This window comes from Neopsephotus bourkii, unplaced genomic scaffold (genome assembly GCF_033783945.1).
Source record: "Neopsephotus bourkii isolate Nb327-2 ecotype Australia unplaced genomic scaffold, CSIRO-AGI_Nbou_v1 NB_1760, whole genome shotgun sequence".
Classification (NCBI taxonomy): domain Eukaryota; kingdom Metazoa; phylum Chordata; class Aves; order Psittaciformes; family Psittacidae; genus Neopsephotus; species Neopsephotus bourkii.
The window spans coordinates 1,181,132-1,202,715 of record NW_026902234.1 but is presented as its reverse complement, the minus strand read 5'-3'; the positions used below and the strand labels follow the sequence as shown (position 1 = coordinate 1,202,715).

The 21,584-nt window shown below is 37.1% G+C and overlaps 1 protein-coding gene across 1 annotated transcript in view; it reads right to left on the bottom strand.

Annotated features, from left to right (window-relative positions):
- Positions 1 to 21,584, bottom strand: part of OCA2 (OCA2 melanosomal transmembrane protein) — a 189,680-nt gene that overhangs the window by 27,950 nt on the left and 140,146 nt on the right. Inside the window, exons 22-23 of the mRNA XM_061377887.1 lie at positions 18,077 to 18,170; positions 6,324 to 6,417 (exon numbers count right to left, since the gene is read on the bottom strand). Coding sequence (XP_061233871.1) covers positions 6,324 to 6,417; positions 18,077 to 18,170 — 188 coding nt within the window. The remainder of the gene's footprint in view (positions 1 to 6,323; positions 6,418 to 18,076; positions 18,171 to 21,584) is intronic.

Genomic DNA, 21,584 nt, shown 5'->3' with positions numbered 1-21,584 from the left:
TATGTATCCATTGGATCTTTGTTAAATACTTGGAACACCCAAAAATTCTCTCTTCTGGAGATGTACAGTTGATCAGAAAGCCCACAGGTGAATTGTGTTCAGCGTTAGGTCAAGGGGCAATAACTGAACTGAAAGAGGCTACATTTAGATTAGATACCAGAAAAATATCTTCACTGTGAGGGTGGTGAAACACTGGCACAGGTTGCCCAGAGAAGCTGTGGCTGCCCCATCCCTGGCAGTGTTCAAGGCCAGATTGGATGGGAGCTTTGAGCAACCTGGTCTAGTATGAAGCATCCCTGCCCATGACAGGGTGGGTTGGAACTGAATGATCTTTAAGGCTCCTCCCAACCCAAACCATTCTGAGATTCTGTTATTCTGTGATTCTGTGTATTTAGATACCATGCTGCTCAACTGAAGCCTCCATCATCAATATTCACACCCAAAACACTTCAGCTGATTTTATTCTGATCAGAAACAGCTACACTGTTTCTTATAGAGTGGTGTTAATAGCAAGAAAGTAGGAAAAATTAAGGAAAAGGACTATAGCTGCCTAACACATAATCAAGTAAAGACATCTTTATGGCTTTACAGAGCCTAATGTGTTTTTTTTTAACACCAATTTTCAATATGTTGTGTAAATAGGATACACAGACGGTAGCGAGGAACATCACGTTTGTCCTCCCACATGCATGAATGACAGTTCTCATAGGAAGCACTATTTCACAGTCTTTATGGGTGAGTGCTCTCAAGCATGGATAAATGGGATATCCTACTGTAAATATTTTTGCTGTGCATATCTCCCAAGACAAATCCTATGAGCAAAACAAGTTCTTTCCTAAGATATTATCATAAATCAATATTTTTAGACACTTCCAAATTATTGTTATTCCTAGAGAAGACAGATAATATTCATTCAGCTCTCCAGATGACATAAACAGAGAGCAATGACAGAAAAATGCAGACCTGAAACTATGTACAATGCTTTCAGGATCATGATCAACTAACCTGACCACTGTAAGATAAATATGGTCCTTAGATTCATACCCCATTCCTCTGGACAGACTGCTTCCTCGTGTATCAAATCATCTCTCCTGTATTCTTATCTCATTACACAGAGTTATCCAATTCAGTCTTCTCTTACATATATATCTCTCACCCTGAAATAATCACTGTCAGCCAAAATTTGATTGAAATAAAAATAGAGTATTTCCCATAATACCCACTTTGTTTTTGTGTCACATAAATTCAGCATTTATCTGTGATTCTTGGTTCTTTTTTCTTTTTTTTTTTATCATATCATGCAGCACAGACACACAGGGGTGACTGGTAGTGAATTACAATAGGATGAAGGAACATGACTTATTTTGTGTTTGAAATACTATGTATCTTTATAAGCTTATAAATGCCTCTCTTAAAGAGAAAATTAAAATCAAATTGGCAATTTTATTAGCAAGTGGAAAGAGATAATTAAAGCCCCTACAGCAATAAGAACTTCTGCTATGAAGCTGGAGCCAGATTCTTCATTGATAACAAAAAAAATTCTGTAGAATATAATTTTGATATTCCATAGGGTGGACTGACCTAATGGATTGCTATATTGCATCAAACAAAATCAAAGAAATGTTAGTAAAATTAAAAAAAGAATGATCAAACAAGCAAACAAATAAAAGCCAACTTGAAATGAGCATCTAGATTGGAAGAGATGGCTGCAAGGCTATATATTTTGTCTTATACCTAGACAAAAACAAAGCTCTCTCAATTGTTCTACAGTCTTAATTGACATAAAAACCACTATATTAACCTCTGGAAATCACTCATGCAAAGACTGTACTGCCATTTGCCTTGACCATTTGCCAAGAGAAATAGTAATGCCCTACATTTGGGTTTTTCCTTTATGTTAAGCTCATATTTATGATTTAATGTTTCTCTGATAACTAGACTAAAAGTTATAACATGCATATTATCTTCCACTGCCTTCTGCTTACTCATATATGCTGTCCCTGAGCAATTACCTTCATATTATTAACACATCTGATGTTTTCTACAGGGCCAAGATTCGCAAAGTTGTTCTCTCCAGAGGCATAATGCTCATTCGCTTGCTTTAATGTTTACCCTTGACCATGTACTGCAAGTATCCCACTCCTCTCTGTGTCCTTTTTCAAACCCCACTGGCTCACAATTATTTCGAGCTTTACCACTAAAATATTTGTGTTTGTGCTCATCCTCCAATTCACTTACTAGATCACATAGCACATCAATTCCCTTTCATCTTTGCTGATCGATAATCTGTTCATTAAAAGCACAGTGTGGGAAAAGTATAAGAACTTGAGGGAATGACCATAGATATACTCAGGTAAGTAATGTGAAAACTGAAAGAAACTTGGATTTAACAGTGAATAGTAAACTAAAGAGGAATTTGAAATGGCTTAGATTAACAATGAAAAGGCAAATAGGTCCTTTTCGTATTTAATTTTCTTTGTGCAAAATGGGACAAAAAATAAAAGTACTGGGCCTGGAATATTGTGTTCATCTCTGCCTTCTGAATTACTAGAAAGATAATGAAAAGTTAGGGTGCATATAAGATTTTTTTCAGAAGGAAAGATTAAAATACATAAATACAGTTTGATGAGGAAGTTTTCAAGGTGGAAAAGAAGTGGAATTTGGATGGACTGACTCCAAAAAAGCAAGAGCAAATTGCTACTTCTGAGCTTGATCTTCCTAGGACTTTGAGTTTTCTTTTAGTCTTAATATTGCTTCCTTTCCTTGGAATTTGAGTCATCCAGTAGCAGTTATTTTTCACCTTTAGATTTCTGGGACTGGTTAAAAGAATGGCTGAGCTTGGAAGGCACTGCTGGGGATCACAAGCACCCTGGGGGAGCATCAGTGGTGGCTTTCCTACAGCTGGACTTTGTGTGCTGATCACAGCGCTGAAAACTTCTGCCTTCTTCACATCCTTTATCAGGAGGTTATTTCTCCATTCAGTGGCAGGCTCACATGTCCTCCAATCTTCCTTTTGCTGCTGGTATATCAGTAGAAGCCTCTTTTTGTTGTCATAACATGATGCATAACAGATTCAAATGTAAAAATATTTTCATGGTGATAAAGCTTATTATAGTATTCTTATTTTCTAAGGGACATGGGAATCTTTTCATTTCAGTGAAACATAATGAAGTATCAAGAAAAGCTCCTAAGGGCCAGAGCAGCAAGCTGAATTCATAGCAACCAAGGCATCTGTTCTCACAGGCAATTTTGCTCTTCCTCTTGTAGGTTTGCTTTCAGACAGAACTGGTTACTACATGCATTGACAGGTAATGTGGGAAAAGGGAACAAGACACACATATGTTCTGGTCAAGATATAGTGACACTTGCTAGCTCATTCACATCCAGGACTTGACATCTGCTCAACCAGCAGCTAACTCTGAACCAGTCCACTTTAAGGTGCTTCAACACAGGGAGGGAGGATCTATACCTTTCTCCCTCTTTTTTCAGTACAGCTGAATGCCATTCTACTGGGGCCTCCTTTACAGGCACAACACTTCCAGCATACAGGCCTGAGCTGCTTGGAAAGTGAGAATGGGAAACCAGAGCTGGCTGTCTTCCCCTTACATCCAGCCATGTCTAGCAGCCTGGGAGGAGATGAATGCCCCCATGTCCTTGGAGAGATAGGACTCGTGATTCAGGGAAAGAAGCAACTAGATATGCCTCTGGAGAGGGACCTTCCCTGGGATACTAGACTCTGGAAAACTATAGCATTCATCTCCATTCAGGCATGCACATCCTGGCACAGGATTTTTTTTACTGAAGGCACTCCAGACAGAAGCACATCAGGCTCGTCATACCACAGCATTCGAGGCAAGTTATCACACCTGACCTCCTCTGACTCTGGCTGAGCAGCCAAACAGCACTGTACAACACACCAGCTGGGCTGCCGCTGCTCCCCTCTTAAAAAAGAAGAGGAACCACGAACCACACCAAGTGCCACTCTGCAAAGACACATGCAGGAAAGGTCATGAGCCTATCAGCCCCCTTGCAAGATACAGAGCCTGTTTCTCGCTTTTTCCTTTCTCTCCCTACACTAAGAGTCATCATGATGCCTTGCACCATGAGTCACCCACAACCTCCAAAGCCTCTTCACTCCTGTTGTGCCAAGGTTATTCACCAGACATGCTTAGCAGTCCTGCCCAAGGCTGCCCGGACTTCCTCCTCAGACCACCCTGTCAAAACGTGGTTTGCAGGAGAAAAGAACATGCAGGTAGGGAAGAAGAGTATGGCAGGTAACATACTGTGCTGTATGTCCCCCACCTGGGAACAGGCGTGTCATGGGTTTCCTGCACAGAGACACGTGAGAAGGACAAAACAAACAATACTAGCACAGGTTGCACTGAAGACATCTAGCAAAAGTAAAGCAGCAGAGGGCCATCATCTCCCCACACATGGTATCCATGACTTTTCCCTGGTAAGTCAAAGTGATTTGCAAGATAAGACACTAACAAACTGGCAGAAGCATAGCAGAGGACCCTGACTAGGGATGTGAAACGCAGTGAGTGATCCTGGCAAAACAGGGAAGAAATGCAGACAGATCACTTCATGCTTTGAGACAACCTTCACATATAAAATTAAGCAAGATTAAAACCCTCAAGGGATACATGTAGTACCTCTTAATGCCAGGAGAAGCCTCGGAAAATAATGAACTGGAGCACATTCAACAGAAACAAATATTTTCCTAAGACAAATTGTGAAGGAGCTCATGATCTGCTGGCTTGGTGATTGAGAAGAAGCTGGAAAAAAGTAGGCTTTTGTGCTCTTTTTGCTAATTAATAGCCATTGCTATCTCTCTGTGACCACTCTGGATTCAGTTCTCACATCTTTGCTCGCAACATCTACAGCCTTCCCTAATAATCATTTCTACTGAAAGCCTAGGTATAGAAGATAATTTCATAACGTGTGTGCTGTCTTTAATCTTCCCAAAGAATAGTCCAGTGAACACTGCTGAAGAGACTTAAAAACGCGAGGCTTTATATCCTTGTTTCTGCTTAGGTACTCTGTCAGTGTCATGGAAGCATTAAGAACAAATCTACGTTGAAGACATATTGCTACATACAAGTTAAGTCCCCAAATGACAAGCTGAAAATCTGAACTTGAAACATGAACAATCCACAGTTCCATTACGGGTGCATCACCATATTTTTTGTCCAAGGGCTTGACTTCTAAGAAGTCTGTTAGCTATCACTGTGTACTATGTAAGACTGTACTGCAGTCCCAAAGGTCCTGACAACCAAGACTTTCATTTGATAGACATTCTGTCTTTCTACATCATATCATCAGAAGACTATGTGTGAAGACTTAAACTGTGCTCTCAGCAGCACATGCTTATAGCAAGAGTTTTAGCAAGAACTGTTCAGACCACCTTTCTTTTTAGGATTATCGTTGTCTCTATTCCAGATACTCCCATATAATAATCGTATTAATTACGCAGGATTGAAGGCTTTGAAGTAACAATACAAAGGAAAGCTGGTAGAGGTGAGAAACTAAAATAAAAAATATAAAGAAAAAAGAGAAAAAAATATTGGAGTGAACTTAACAGTATCCTTTGCCCTAAACATGCAGAAAAATAAGCAAGGAATTATGCTTTAGATAAATCAAGTACACTTTAACTTCATGTCTAGTCCTCTGCCAGTTTCCATTTACAGCTTTCAACCACAGTCTCTAAAACTGGAGGAGTTTGGAAAAATACCAAACTGTTGTATGCATTAAGTTCACCTGGTCCCTTAAAAACCTGCAAAGGAACTTCCACTATTAAATAACAATTATTAATTATTAATTAAATTATTATTAAACTGTTACTGAGCTGTTACTAGCTGCACATCACACTTTCACTCTTAGATGCTAAACATTCAGTCAAAAGAAGTAGTTGCTTTTGGATAAATAGGTTTGCTCATGGGATAGTGAAGTTCTACTCAGTCTAAACTGGGACATTCCACTTTTTACTGGCAGTGGAATGTCGTGAAAATATGCAGATGAGAAACTACATTTAAACTATTAAATAACAAAGCAAGAATTTAGTGTCATTACAGAGCTTAGGGTAAGTTGAGGGTGATCAAAGCAGTAATTTTTGAGGTTTTGTTTCTCCTGTGGTTCCACACCTTTATGCATTCTATCCACAGTACGTAAAAATATCTGTCCTCCACCCTCATTTAAGTTGACAAAACCAAATTAGGAACAAATTAGGAACAAAAATCTCCAGATTGTCTCCTTTGAGAATCTGTTGTTTGCATGGAGAAAAATAAAATGACAGATTTAATGTAAGGAGTTTAAAATTGTACCTGAAAAACTCCATGAAAGAGAAGCCATAACCATGCTGTTCAGCAATTCCTGCACAAACAACGTTCGCGGATGCTCCAATCAATGTTCCATTACCTGCAGTTCAGAAAGCAAATACAAGTTTAGAGTTTTGCTCTGTTTCTTACTCTTCTTCATTTATTCTGTGCTAAAGTCTTAAGATGTACTAGTCAGAAAAGAAAAATCAATTTCTCTTACATACGGTTGAAAAGAAACATACAGACAGTATCTCCACATCCTATAAATAGCTTCACGCTTTGAAATGTAAGCCTGGTATTATTCTCTGATTCTACATAAGCCAGAAAAAAATAGTGAAGGAACATAATACCAATCTAGCAGTTGTCAAAATGATACCAGGTACTTGCATTCAGAGAAACTTGCCGATTTATGTTTTTACCTAAAAGAAGGCACCATCAGAAGAGCTGAAAAAAAAGGGTAACATGGTTTGAGGATACTAAGAAAAAATTATGGCTTTTTTCCTTATACAAACTTGATGAATTAGTGTCTTTTTTATAGAGAGGGTAACTAATAGCTAAGGTATATATTTTTAACAGAAATCTAAAAATAAGTGGGACAATGGAAGGGAATGGATCTCTTCAACATCTCTCTGCTAAAGCAAAAGGATAAACACAAAGTTTGCTTACCGAACCACCGTGGTTCTTTAATACATAAAGGAACATACCTTTATATACTGAATTTCACCAAATTACATTGTACAAGTCCCCTTAGGAGAGGAACACACCAAAGGAAAATGACATGTTCAAAATGTCCCTCCCTACCCAGAGGGACAATTTGTGTTTTCTCTAAACTTTTAACAATCTGGCAATGTAGAGAAGTCAGGTATTCAGAACTCAGAAAGACCAAACAATTTTCTATAGCTTTCTCATGAGTCATACCTCAGACTTAAGAAATGCTGTATACATGACTTCCACAAAGCAGATGTCTTCAGCAAATGTTTCTGATCTAAGGCACAACTCAGGAAGTGGCAGTGACTCCTACATTTTGTTCCTTAACTGAAATTTTGAACAGAAGAGTCAACAATCTAGGAGAAATTTTTTATACTGTGGCAAGTCATCTCTTTTGCCATACATCACTACATTAACAATCCATTATTCTAAGCATGTCTTCTTTTGCTCCCATTGGCATATAGTTACCCTTCTCATTCTGGCCCTGTTTAATATTACTGCTCAGTGGAGACTCTTCTGGTCTGACTTGAGAGAAACCAATCGGAAGGAAATTAATGCTCCAGTTCATTGTTCTGACTTAATAAATGTTTCAGGTCACCCTGAGATCAGTTTACCAAACAATAGGTCAGAATAAAGGCAGAAGGATTATTCCCTTAAGTGCACAGGAAATGAGCAGACTTCTAAAAATATTCTTAAAACATAATAAAGCACTCTTAAATTCAAATAAAATGAAGTTATAAAGTTCGGAAGTAAGGAAAAGGAGAGAAAAGATGTGATGTGGGAGGAACATTGGAGGAAGGAAGGGTAGGAGAAAGAGCTTGATTATAATAATTTTGATCCCAGTTTGGATTGACAGCCATACCAGTGTCAGCAGATACTGAGATACAGGTTCTTGGCTGTTCATTCGAGGGACAGAGCAACAACTTAGAGAAACTACACCCTTCCAAAGTCACCCAGGACTTTTTTCTTTTTTTATTTGATGCCATGAAAGCCAAATTCCAAAAAGGCCTTCTGTGGACAAGATGTTTCCAATTGAGTACAAACAGAAAACATGATTCTTATTTACTCCAGGATGATCAATTACTATCAACACAAAATAGGCAGCAAACTGAGATTTTCATCCTGGGGTAGAGATCTGAACATGGATATCTGTTGTCTCAGGTGAATGGCTTAAACAACACTTACTAAGAACAGGAGACTGGTTTGGTTTCTCAGCAGCAACCTCAAACAGCTCTTCAGCTGATACCACTATGGACCAAGAAAGAAGCTGAAATCTTGCCATGTGAGATAAGTATTCCCCTCATGCCTTGCAATCCAAAATATACATTTTATTTTAAATATGTAATTGTTCTTCTCCCCCCCTTATCTTTTTCTGTGCCAGCTGTGCTGTTTCCTACTTGCCCTGGTTTTAGGGTTTTAATATTGCAAAGGAGCTATTGCTGGGTGCACAGGTCCTGCCTGTCCAGGAGGAACTCTGCTTATGTTAGTGGAACTGCACATCAATAGAAGGATATATCCCTATGGGTGACAAAAGCATCGTGGAGCATTCCCAGGGGACACCAAGGGCTATTTGTGACCTAGGCTTCTTATACACAGTGAAACTCATGCTCCAGTTGTGGAGAAAAGATGACTAACCTTACTATAGGACCAGAAAGCTTTAAAAAATAGTGGCTAGCACTGGTCATTAGGAACTGCACATCTCGTCTTGCCTTCTCTTTGCCTCAAATAATATTTTAGTTACTTTAATGCATGTTTAAAAATACGAAATTGAACATCAGTGCTCCTCATAGACTGGCATGAGAAAGCCAAGACACAAAATCTGTAGTTTAAGGCAAAAACAAACCAAATGAATATAGCCTGATGTTATTAGAGGAGTCAGGCAGCAACACTTGAGGAATTTTCAATTCTGAAAACTAATCAGTAAACTACAGCCTCCAAACACTGCATAAGAGGCTTCTGCTCAATGTGTAGCACAATCGGACATCACAATCAGAATAATATTATTGTAGACAAGGAAAATAGCTCTGGCTTCAACTTAAAGAAAGAGAACTGAAACTGCACATTTCCCATGGCCATGACTAGATTCAGTTGATTTCTCCAAATGACACACATTCCCCTATGCTATACACAGGCTATAGTAATGCCTTCACATAATGAAGTATTATGGAAAGAGTTTCTGTATCAGCAGTGAATTTATTTCCCCAAGTAGATCTCACTTGAGAAGAAATTGTCACCTTAAATGTTATCTGAAAGGAGCAGCATTTCTTTTCCAGTTATTCAGAGTGTGCGTGCAATTTAATTAGGTACTGGCTCAGCAGGTTTCAAAGAACTACAGCACAAACAGAGACAAACTTTTGTTTCTCCTCCCAGGAACATCTGTCTCCTCAGCAGATATTTAACTCAGTAGTGAAACAGCAACGCTATGACATCCAAATGACAGAAAACCCAACACGAGGTTAATGCACCTGGAAACCTGCACACATTAAATTAATTCTAATTGATGCAAATGAAGAACAAGCATTTTCTAGGACTTCACCCAATCTCGACTTCATCTTTATATCATGTCAATCTTAAGAATATCTAAGTTCAAAAGCATAGCAAAGACTCTTACTTGCTTGTTTGTATGCTCAAAATGTAATAACACACAGGTGAAATGTATCAAAGAATAACTTTGGAACAACCAATCTGTTTTTAGAACTCCTATTGTAACTTTTTTTGATGACCCTTACTGTAACTCATCCTTTATCAGAAGGCAGACGGTTATTAAGAAGCTGGATTCATTACAATTAACTAAAGAGTATATTTCTAACATCGATATTGTGTGATATGTATGAAGAAAGCTATACATTTTATCCGGCATATCAATTCCACCTTTTATTCTTGGTAGACTACATGCACTGTTTTCAATACTAACTGCACTTAATAATTCATAAGCGTGAATCAAGAAGGACCTTTTTATAATGAAAAAAAAAGAAAAAAATCTCATTTTGAAGTGTGATCATAGATACAGATATGTCACTTGAAGACCTGCTATTGCTGCCTAGGCTACAGAGAAGAGGATGCCAGAGGATGGTCCTCACCGATCATATTAGTTTTTGCATGAAACTGTCCTAACTTTGCACAATCATTGCAGAAGCACAGTAAAAATTCTTCTACTGTTTCTGTCCAGCAAAGGTGATCTAAAAGTATCTGATATTTCTCAAGGCAAATTACTTTGAATATTGTTAGGGAATGTGAAATCAACTCAAAGTATAAGAAAGTATTTGTCAGTTTTGGTTAAGGATAAAGCTATCAAGAAGGATCCAAAACCAAACCTCACACATTAAAGCATGCCTTTGAATCTCCAGCTAACTTAAAGGTACAAACAGGAAAATGTTAACAAGGTTTGATAAGCCTGAACTGACTTCTGCAGTATCCACTAGCCCTGCTTCTTCCAGCCTTCTGCTTCCATTTGTAGCTACTTCTTCTCAACCCATTGTTCAGCCATTACCCCCTGCTACATCACTCCTTCAGAGACTGCCAAATTCACACACAGAACCTGCACATCTCACATAATGCACTTCTCGTGGGCCCAAATAGCCTCTCCCTCAGTATAAAGAGTTTGCCCAGATGACTATAATCTGCAATGCACTGAAAAATCAATGCTGGAAGAACTGATTAAGCTTACTAAAGGAAGGGGCTGGGAAATCAGAGCAGAATCTTAACAAGAAAAGCTAAAGTTTGAATCAATAACATATTTCCTCTCGCTTAAGCCTCATTCTCAGTTTGATTTTGACTTCTCAGCAGCACATCTATTATATCTAAATACCATTAGTTCTCAGGAGTCCCTTCAGTATCTCCCCTTCAAAAGCAAGCCTAACCCTTGGGTTTGCTGCATTAATATGATTGCCTGGAAAGACCTCAAAGTGCCTGGCAGGATTAGTGTTTATTACAAAAAGCACTGAAAAATCAAAGGGAAGGGATTATCATTAATAAAGCTATTTGGCCTAACAAGAGCAGCCTTCATGAACAGAAACTTTCTCAAATATAAAGAAGATAGTACCTTGTGCAACAGCAAGCTTAAGAGTGAATTGTTTATGGAAAAGTCCTGCTTTTTTGTGAGCACTACAGACAACTTCCCTTCCACATGTTCTTATGGTGGATAATAAGTTATTTATGTGTGCTTAACAGGTAGACTTTCTGCATTTCTCTTCCGTGTATCTCTGGATAGCTAATGCAAAAGCAAAACAATTATCTGTTTTCATGTCAACACAAGCCTTGAAAACAGCTTTTTTCCCTGGCCTTGACTGGACAAACAACCCTAACCCTAACCCTGTGGTGGGCCCAGTTTTACACAGGTACAGTTGTTGACACAGCTTTCTCCAAGGCAAGGGCTCTCCATCTGAAACTAGGAGTTTGCTACAGAATCATGAATAATTTTAGGGTAAGGATTTTCAGTCCTGCTTTTTGCTGTAATCAGTGTCAAAACAAACTTTCCTGAAGGAAGTTTGTTTCCCACCAGTTTTGAAGAGAAAACTCTGTGTGGTCTCCCATGTACTTTACATCATTAAATAAATGTACACCAATACGTGTGACTTCTTTCCCTATCCTATTCTCTACTGAAGCACAAACTGAGTAAATGCAACAAATCTGGCTGCAGAAGTACACACTGGATAGCTGTGGTTTTGAGCAGCATTACAGGAAGCAGCCTTCCAGCTTTCAGATATTTTCTATTATTTCACAGAAATCTAGCCTTTTTTTTTTTTCTTGCCTCATTAAACAAAGCTATTTATGTTCATCTGTTAAATGTCTACAAGTTTTGAATATTTTTTAACAATGTAAAAGTCTTGAATATCCTTCAGTATTTTTAATGTGTAAATTAACAAGCCCTGGATAATTAAACTTTGCAATTAATAAAGAGCTACAGAATCAAGGCAAATTAAGCCATTAACAGTTCCTAAACTAATAAGGAACCTCATGTCATAGAAAGTAAGGGGGAGAAGGCATGCATGAACTTATTCCACATTGCTATATGTTATAGATTGCAGTTTTATGACACAAATATTTTTTTATTTTACTGATTCGGAAACATTCTGAACAGAGTGTTTCTGCACAAATGCATACACATGGACTTTTTAGAATAGAAAAAAGAGTTAGAGTATTCCTGAATTCTATTTTGTAATAGAAAAATAGTTTAAATCAAAGTTTGGAGTTAACTTATCAGAAGAGTTCATTCAACTGAATTCAATCCAACATTTTTAATTAGGTGAACTTTACCATTTTTATCACCACTACTGTACCACTGACAGAACAGTTACTCTTAAGTATTGCACTATTCAAACCTCATTTTTGCTATGAGAGGAAAAGGTAAAGTTTAAATTTGTCGCTTTTCCACTAGAAGTGAGAAATAAATAAGGCAAATTTCTGAACTTCCTCCACTTGTGACTTTAATGACACAAATAAATTCATATGCTTCTTTCAAATCCAGACATCTGTGAAAGAGACATAAAACCTGAGGTGATCACTAAAGTCACTTCTCTCCTTGAAGTCAACTTACCAGTACAATGGTAAAATAAACTAATATAAAGAGGGATAGCATCAGTTGTGTGTTCTGACATGCCATTCCCTCATGCTCTGAAGCACATATTCAAGTAGGTTCCATTTACAGTTTTTAATGCTGCACACAAGTCCCAGTTTGCACATTTTTTAATATCTGTTTTTTAGGTTCGGAGACTAGAACAATGTCAGCGTAATTTCACAGCTTCTCTACATGTAGCATTATTAAGGACCAAATATAGAAAAATAGTTTCACGTAGAGAAACACGGCATAAAAGTACATTATTTAACTTTATCATAACTCACTTTGAAGCTGAGCAGACCAAGAAAATTTCAGAAAAAGAAAAAGAAAAGTGTCCCTCCATTATTTTAGAATTATCATTTCCTGTCAATTCAGATTCTGTTTAATCAAATTTACTTGCTATTAAAGCCTACCTCTTATATTTTGCTATGGTCCAAGTGTCTTGCTCAAAACAGAAATTCATAGCGTGCAGTTATTTTACACAGATTGAAAACTGCATTTCAAAATTAACAGTAATGCAAGCATTATAATCATGTGATCTTGGTGTTTGGTATAAATTCTTTTTCTAAATCTAAGATTTACCATCCAAACTATAAATCCTCATCAGTACAGCTGAAAAGGCATATACCCCATACAATTCACATTTCACCCTTAATAACATACATACATCTATATAGGCATGTGTGCCAAGGTAACTCTTTTTAATCTTAGAAAAATATTCTTGCTGAGAAAAATTGACTAGGTTAAATATGGCTTTTTCTTTTTAGTATTTTCCAGATTAACTCAGTGCCTTAAAGCGAAGCAGACCTCTGATGCAGCATTAATACAGAAAAAGGTACATCCTTCAAAGGTACACACTCGGTTTTAGCTGTTTTTACATTTCACTTTCACAGCTTTTTTCCATGCCACAGAGGATTATCTTCAGTAATCTTAAAGATCAGAGAATCTCCTTTAGCTGTGAGGACTCTGGTAATGAGCCTGGCTTTCATACCAGAGACTTCACAGCACTGTTGGACTTTAAGAACATCACACTGAGAAAGCATGAAGATGGCCCAGAGTTTGAATGCCATGAAAGAGCTAAGGAAAACAGCAGCTGGATTTTTATAGAAGGTTACTGATTCTGCCTGTTCCAGAAAACAGCAACAGGACAGTTTGGGCACTCAAATATTGATGGAGGGGAAAGATGCCTTGTGTATATACCCAGTGATGCAGTTCTTCATGATACAACAAAACCCCAAACTTTCTGTTAACACCTGAATGAGTTCTTTGTTAAGAACAAGCAATAGTACTGCTATTTACTGGACAGCAATCACAGTTTAAGACCATTACTCATTTCCATCGTCGCTAACATCACAGAAACAAAGCCAAGTATACTCAGAAAGTAAAACATGTTAGTGTAAGACATACAAAATACCTACTGTATTTTGTTTCTAGATTTGCACAATTTAGAGGCACTAATACTGCTAAAGACTGCACTGAGGTCTTTCAAGAGAAACTGTGAGACATTCCCTAAATTTCCATATTTGTTTTGCCTGCCTTTCAAAGTAAACAACAGCAACATTCTTTTCCTTTTGAAAGATCTCATGTCAATCTCATTCCCTACAATACCACGCTTTCACTTGGATGATGAGTTTTATATCCATAGGAAAAATAATTGTCTAAGTCAGCGTTGTCTCACCCTCAAGACATATAAACTGAGCCCCAGTACTTCTCATTAAAAAAACGCCTTTGGAAATAATAGGAACTTTCAGTATCACTGTCCTGGTTAAAAACAAGCTCAGGTAAATATATTCTCTCCATTTTCCTACAGTTGCAAATACACATTGTATTGTGTATTCAATTACACAACAATTAAGTTCAAAACCAAAGCTGAATAGTGCTCCTCTTAATTAACTGCTATATTTTGATAGCATGTGTTTGGCTCTTGATAGCCATTTTTAATCTTTCAAGTTGAAAAGTGTTACATAAATTTGATCTATTGTAACTATAAAATAACTTCAAAGGACCTACAGTTGTTCTTTTTCCATAATATTAATTATTATATATTTTAATACAATTTATGTTTGATTGAAGGCTATTACTTTTCCCTCACATTGCAAAGAAGGGTTGGTTTAGAAACTTAAACAATACTCCTGTGTTTTTACATTCAGTGTGTCTGAAGCTTTAAAACCTGTTTAAGATATTATTGACCAGAGTCAACAGGAATAACAAATCAGTGATACTCCACTGTGCAAGGCCCTGTCTGCACCAGGATGCCTGACGAAGGGTGACAAGAGATGGAATAGCTATAGCACTGGACTGCTGAGAGAAATCCCACTATTTATCTACACTGTGGGATAGCTGTAATAGGTGTAATTAGCACAATATCCTGTGGATAATGGATTTTATTCACACCTGGGTTTTGACCCTGTATGCTTAGAAGAAAAGTGCCAGCATCTCTCTCCAGTCTCCTTTCGTGAAGTAGAGTTTATAACCAAGATTGTGTGGCTGGAATAACACAGCTGTAGGCATCCTAGATTGGCTCTTTCGGCAGAATTGTGACAATGATGTTTCAGAAAAATATATACAGAAGAAAAATACTGCAAAACTAGACACTGTAGAAAATATCCCCTTCAGACCACAGTAATAGTCACTACATCGGGGAAATACTTTTTACACTTTTCTACTCTAGCAACTAAGAACTCAGAAGGTAGGAACTTTCAGATATGAATTCAATCTTTTTTTCCTCTTTTTTTTCTTCTTTTTTCAAAACATATCTTTTATAAATCATGAAAAAAGAGATAAAAAGACAAATAAATGCCAGCTGTTTAAATGTCAGACGTACAAAACCCTTTCAAATAACATCTTAGGAATAACCTCTTCAGTTCAGTAAAGAAACTAGTTCTAAACAGTCTTAACTGTGTAGGAGTCTAGTTCTGAACCGTCCTAACAGATGGATTCCTGAATGTGCATTTACTCAAATTGAGTTGAATCCTTTTTTTCATGTGATTTTAAAACTCACAAGTCAATAGAAGTAGTGCAATTAGAGCTCCTCTTGTTCTGAAATTGCTGTAGCTAGCAATCTTCCTTTGTCCTCCAAAATTTCGGGACAGCATTCCCTAGACACTATTGGACGGTCTATATACAACTCAGTCTCAAAAAGTAGTATAAGTCAGTCATGTACTATAATAGGAAGCATTCACGAATAAAGCCTTATTCAATGTCCTCTTGTGCAAAAGAAGTACAGGTGTAGATTTGTCAGAACACCTGTTTTTGGTACCCCCACCCAGTTACTGATGTTCTGCTCATAAGGGGCCTGATGTGCTCCACAGAGAGTATCTGGCAGTTTCAGTGGTTGAATAAATACCTGCCTCCCAGACATCCGCAGCATCAAACAGGGAGCGTGGGGCAACCAGACTCCTAACTTAAGTTCTTTCAGATAGTTGGGACAAGTGTAATCCTAAATTTCCAGAACAAGAAAAATTACCATGTTTATTTCTTAATTGCGTAAGATTGACATGACCTGAAGAAAACTTCTGCCAGAAAAGAACCAGCAAATTCTGAGGAAAACCCAACGATTTCAAAAGTGCAACCATCCCACCAGGAACTGCCATGGCCATCACTTTCCTTGGTTTCCTTGATTAAAAGACAAGATTTTTTTATCCCTTCTCACTTTTAGAGACACACTTTACACAGCAAAGAGCATCTATCTTCCCTTTACAGACACATAAACTATGTTTACCTTGAACCCCAGCAATGCCATCAAATTACCAGAATGGAAGCTCTGCATTATGTAGTAAAAAACTAACCCCGAAATACGTAGTTACGTCTCTTCTACAAAACGTCTTGATTGCCAAGAGCCTTTGATTACATAAGGAGTGATAAGATCCAGTCTTTTGCTATAAACCTCAATGCTTTCTTGGGGCTAAAAAATATTTTCAAGAAAAAGCTTTTCCACACCTTTCATACCCTAACAATAAGATGTTTTGCATTAGATTTTGACATGGGAAAGTCAGACGCATCATATTAATTTTCAGGCTAACACTCCTATGAGACCATTGCCAGTATAACTCAGCGTATGCTTAGCTTTATCCTAAAAGAGCACAGTCTGGAGACTTTAAGCTTTTTGTAATAATGATCTAACTTCTTATCCAAATATTTGGTGGAGTTTATCTGAACACCTGGGCACTCTGTATACCTGTCTAGTGCCTTTAATTCAAATAATTCCTGTGCTACTGTTTATAATTTTACTTTTGCTTCATAGTGCATATACACAGAAGTCTCTCTTAATATTCTGGCAGACCTTTAACAAATCAAATTAAAAAAATGTACGTTAAGATGACAACGAATGCTTTAAGAAAATCAGCTGAGACTTGCAAAGGCTCCAAGGCTGGTGAAGTGATTCCCACGCACAATAAATCAGCATAACCTGGCCAACTTTATGTTCCTTATGCCTTTTTTTTTCTTCTTTTTTATCCTAAAGTTTAATGAAATCAGACTATGTTGAGTGATTAGCAAATTGTGAATAAAGATGATATCTTTATGGCAAAGATTTATATAAAGATATGCTGATTATTCAAATCACTGATTTTAAAGAGCAACAGATTAAAGTCACAATATAATGATGAGTTCAGGGATCAAAACACAGCCCAATACAATGTAACTAGCATTAAAATGCTCAGTAGTAAAAAAATTATATGAACTTCATTTCTCATTAAAAACATGCATTTTAATTGCCCTTAGTACCCTTACTACTTGGAGACATTACAAGACCTTCATAATCCGTTTGCAAAATATTTAAAAAAATCAAGTATAAACATTAATTTAATTAATTTAGAGATTAAATTCTGGGCCCATAATACATACATGGTACATTTACAATAAAAAAAAAAAAAAAGTAATGAAAGCGTCTGCTTGTTTTGTGCTAATGCACTGACAATACAAGAAATCCCAGTTAACACTAAGATGGGCACTAGGAGAATGGCTATTAGCTTTCATTATTTGAGGTATATTTCCCAAAGACTTTCGAAAAGGCTTTCTTTAGCATGAGGAGTGCTAAATAGGTCAGCAAATGGACACTCAAAACATTTCTGTGAGCCAGCCAGAAAAACTCTGAGTAACTTCATTAGACTTTGAATCAAGCCTTCAGATCTCAGCTGTAGCACATTTTCTGCATCTTTTCAGTGAGCAGTGGCGGTGTCTGTTCTGAAAACTAAATGTATCTTTGTATTTTCTCTCACAAAAGATCAGAACCCTATAATCACCATCTGGGCTGCTTCTTTATGAATCTGTACTTTATGCAGACATGGTCTTCAAACACAGACTGTAAAAATCCTATTGCAGCAGCAGACAGTGACTGGGATCCTTATTCAGGAGCCCTTTGAAATCAAAAGGAACTGGATCAGGCCCTCCCCATGCTTTGTATAATAAAATCATTGAACCTATTATGCCAGTTTATACATACCATAATTGCATAGCTATTACCTTATGACAGCTTTCCGACATAAACTCTTACCTCCAAGGCACGCACCCATGGCCAGTGAGAATATTAATGGTTTCATAGGCAAGTTAACATCAGGATCTTTACCCAGGTTGAGAAGTACAGGAATCTGTGGTTTAAAAAGAGAGCGAGATCCAGAGACATTATCAGTATAATATAAATAAAATTCATTAAATAAACCACCAACAAGTCCAAAAATAACTTGTTTTTTTTTCTTTTTTTTTTTTTTTTAATTAGTATCTTTGCATCATATTCCCCACTGACTGTGCAAGTCCCACAAACCAAAAGTTATCACCAAAGTAAGGCCAAGCCTGACACGGTACTGCTGACAAAACTGAGGCTTTCTTAAAGTTACGAGCGCTTCCCATTAGATCCTTCCACTTCAACAGAGACTGTAAATCAATTCCCAGTCCATTTCTTGATATCTATATCCCCTCTTGAAACCTATGAACCTTGAAACCTTGTGAAACCTATATCCCCTCTTCTTACTGGAAAGAGATGCCCAGACCTTCACAATTCAAGATGGCTGTAGACTATGTGCCAATAACTAAAAAATTCAGAAATCCTTGTTATAATCAAAAGCATCTGAACTGTTAGGGAAAAGATGTATTCTTAAGCAGAACTGATATTTTACTTTTTATTTGAACATTATATTTACCAGAGAAACTAACTTTAGTTCACAGGGAATATTTGCAAAATAAAATAAAAATAAAATAAAAAATTAGAATAGAATAGAATAGAATAGAATAGAATAGAATAAAATAAAATAAAATAAAATAAAATAATAAAAACTCATGTTAATTGAGAAAAATGTTTTGAGTTCAAATCAAGTGTGTAGCTCCTTGGTTTGAAAGAAAGGTATAATCACTAACTGTAGAAAAGGTCATTAGCAAGGGGAGAGGTGATAATGTTATTAGCCTAGTTTTAATGTGTACAGAGGTTTATGGGACCAAAAGGAAGAGAGAAAAAATAAATAAGAGCCCAAGCACGAAGGAATTTGTGAAAATAACTGTAATACATCTTAAAATCAGTGCTTTCTCAGAGTCCATGATTTTCAGTAGTGAATAGAGTTAGGGCTTTTAATCCTCCAATTTGTCATCTGAAAATATTTCACAGGTACCCCTCAAGGGGTGTGATCTCAGAGATGGAACAGCTGCTTCCTGAAAAATGCTTTTACTTTGATGGCTGAGTGATGCTCAGCTTTACTGACTGTGCATGTTCTTTTGGTATGGAGCAATATATAGGCTTTATGAAGCATTAAAACCCATTCCGCATCCCTTCTGCCAGTGGTGCTAATCATCTCTCTTAAATCCTGTAATTGATTAACCTAAATAAGTTAATGTCTAAACAATTATTCTTGAATCGTACATTGCCTGAAGATGTTTATTTCTATTTTAAGGCCTAAAGAAGGGTCTGCATTCCCAATATTCTGCCTGGGTTTTTTTTCCATTAAACGGCAATGAAAGATTTAATTTCTCCCCACCAACTGGTTGGTGGTTTCTCTCAAACTATCACTGTCACAACATGATGTCTGTTGTCATATGTATTTCAAAACAACACTGTGCTTCAACATAACCCAAAATTTAAACACAAAGACTGAAATCACAGGACAAGCTCAATCTTTGCTCAATCAAAATCAAGCATTTTCTCCTACTACATAACTTTGTCCAGAAATTCAAAACCGTTTGTTTGGTCCCTCAGGATCATTTGCAAGTATCCTGATGTACTACAGTAACTCACTTGTTGCAGGACACAATCTGAACCATGCAGACTAGCAATACCTTTTAAATTAGACTCCTCCTTGTGCTTGCCCTGCCCAGAACAGAGAAGGTGGTTAGGCAAAGGAGATTAAAATGTTAGTCCTATTTTCTTGCTTTGAGATTGGTCCTGAAGCTCCTGCCAGCCAGCTCCCAAGCCCAGAGCAAATAACGCCATTTTCACACTTTGCTCGTGAAAACCATGCAGAAAGCAAAGCCCTACAGCCCTCCAGAAACACTCTTTTTAATTACAGCACTGTGAAGGACAGGGGAAGGGAGAAGTAAAACAGAGATCACAGACAGCAATTCCATGAGATGTTTCTCTGCTAGGTATTTGCAGCCACATATGCATAATACGCCATCAGAATATTTGGTTCTCTGCTCAGTGAAGGAGCTCAACATCAGGAGCTCTGTGGTCTGCAAATCTCTACTGATTAAAGACGAAGAAACCCTCTAAAAGTCACTGAACAAGGGTTTCAACTCACTGTGTCTTCTTTTAAACACAAAAATGCATCGCAATGTACCAAGAGAAGGTGCAAAACTGTATAACATGCTCGAATCTCCCTTTCTTTTCTTTTTTTAAACCCAAAAAGAAAAGTATTTTAGGACCCCAAATATGAACTTGACCCCCTTGGTTTTACCATTCTCTCCTTGACAAAACATAACTTTTGTGGCTAGGGACAAACATTGAAACACACCTTAGCAATACATATGTGTGTATACTTGAATTAGAACATTTTCCCTATTGAAAAGAATTAATCTCTACCAAAGAATAATGGTTATGAGTCATATAGGGCATGGAAGTCCTGCAGATCTCTGACACATGCCTGAAGTTAGGTTTAACATGCACATATCCTTTGTAAATGACAGGTATTTCCAACAAGGAATGCTGTGCCCTATGTTTCAGTTTTGAATAATGATATGAAAGACAAATGCAAAACATCCAGTTAAATTTCTAGTGTTTCAGATAGTAATATTAGCTCAATGCATAAAGTACACTAATTTTTTGCAACCATTATGGATTACGGTGTGTGTCAACTGCATGCCACAGGGTTTCCAAAAGTCACTGGCATCTAATTTTTTTTTATCTAAAAGTAGGCATAGTGCCGACAGATTGTTCTAATTTTCATCCCAATAACCTTCCTTCTCCAGAAAAAAAAATGAAGAAACTTGATCATCAGCCAGAACTCTTGAAGCAATGCTGGGAAGCAATTAAAGCCAATGGGCTTTTCTCATTGCTTAAGCATTTCCATTTTAAATAGATAAGGATCATGCACAGAATCAGTTACAAAGGAACCTGCCCCTCTGTTTTGTCCCAAAATCACCTTTAACACTTTTTTTGTCACATTCATTCATGGAATTATGTGTTAGGCAACAGTTTTGAACTATCAGTATCTCAGACCTTGGGTGTTATAACTGACCTGAGTGTTAAAAACAGAAATGCAAAATATAAAAGGGGTAGAAGAAAACTTTTCACTGAAGTTTTCAATGTTTTTGAAAAAAACAAATTGGTTCTACAACTCTTTCTGATTCCAGAACTGGTTCTACAACTCTGATTCCAGCCATAAACATTAACAGTAGCATCAAAAGCACTCCAAGCTAGAATACCTTGTAAACTGGTGTATAGTTGGCTGTGATACATACATTTGTATAAATATCTTTGTCCCATTCATTTAACTTTTTTTTGAATAAAGATTTTTTCACGGTTTTACAAAGTGATGCTCAACAGCAAAAAAGAAAAGTTAAAGCTTATGAAGCTTCATGTT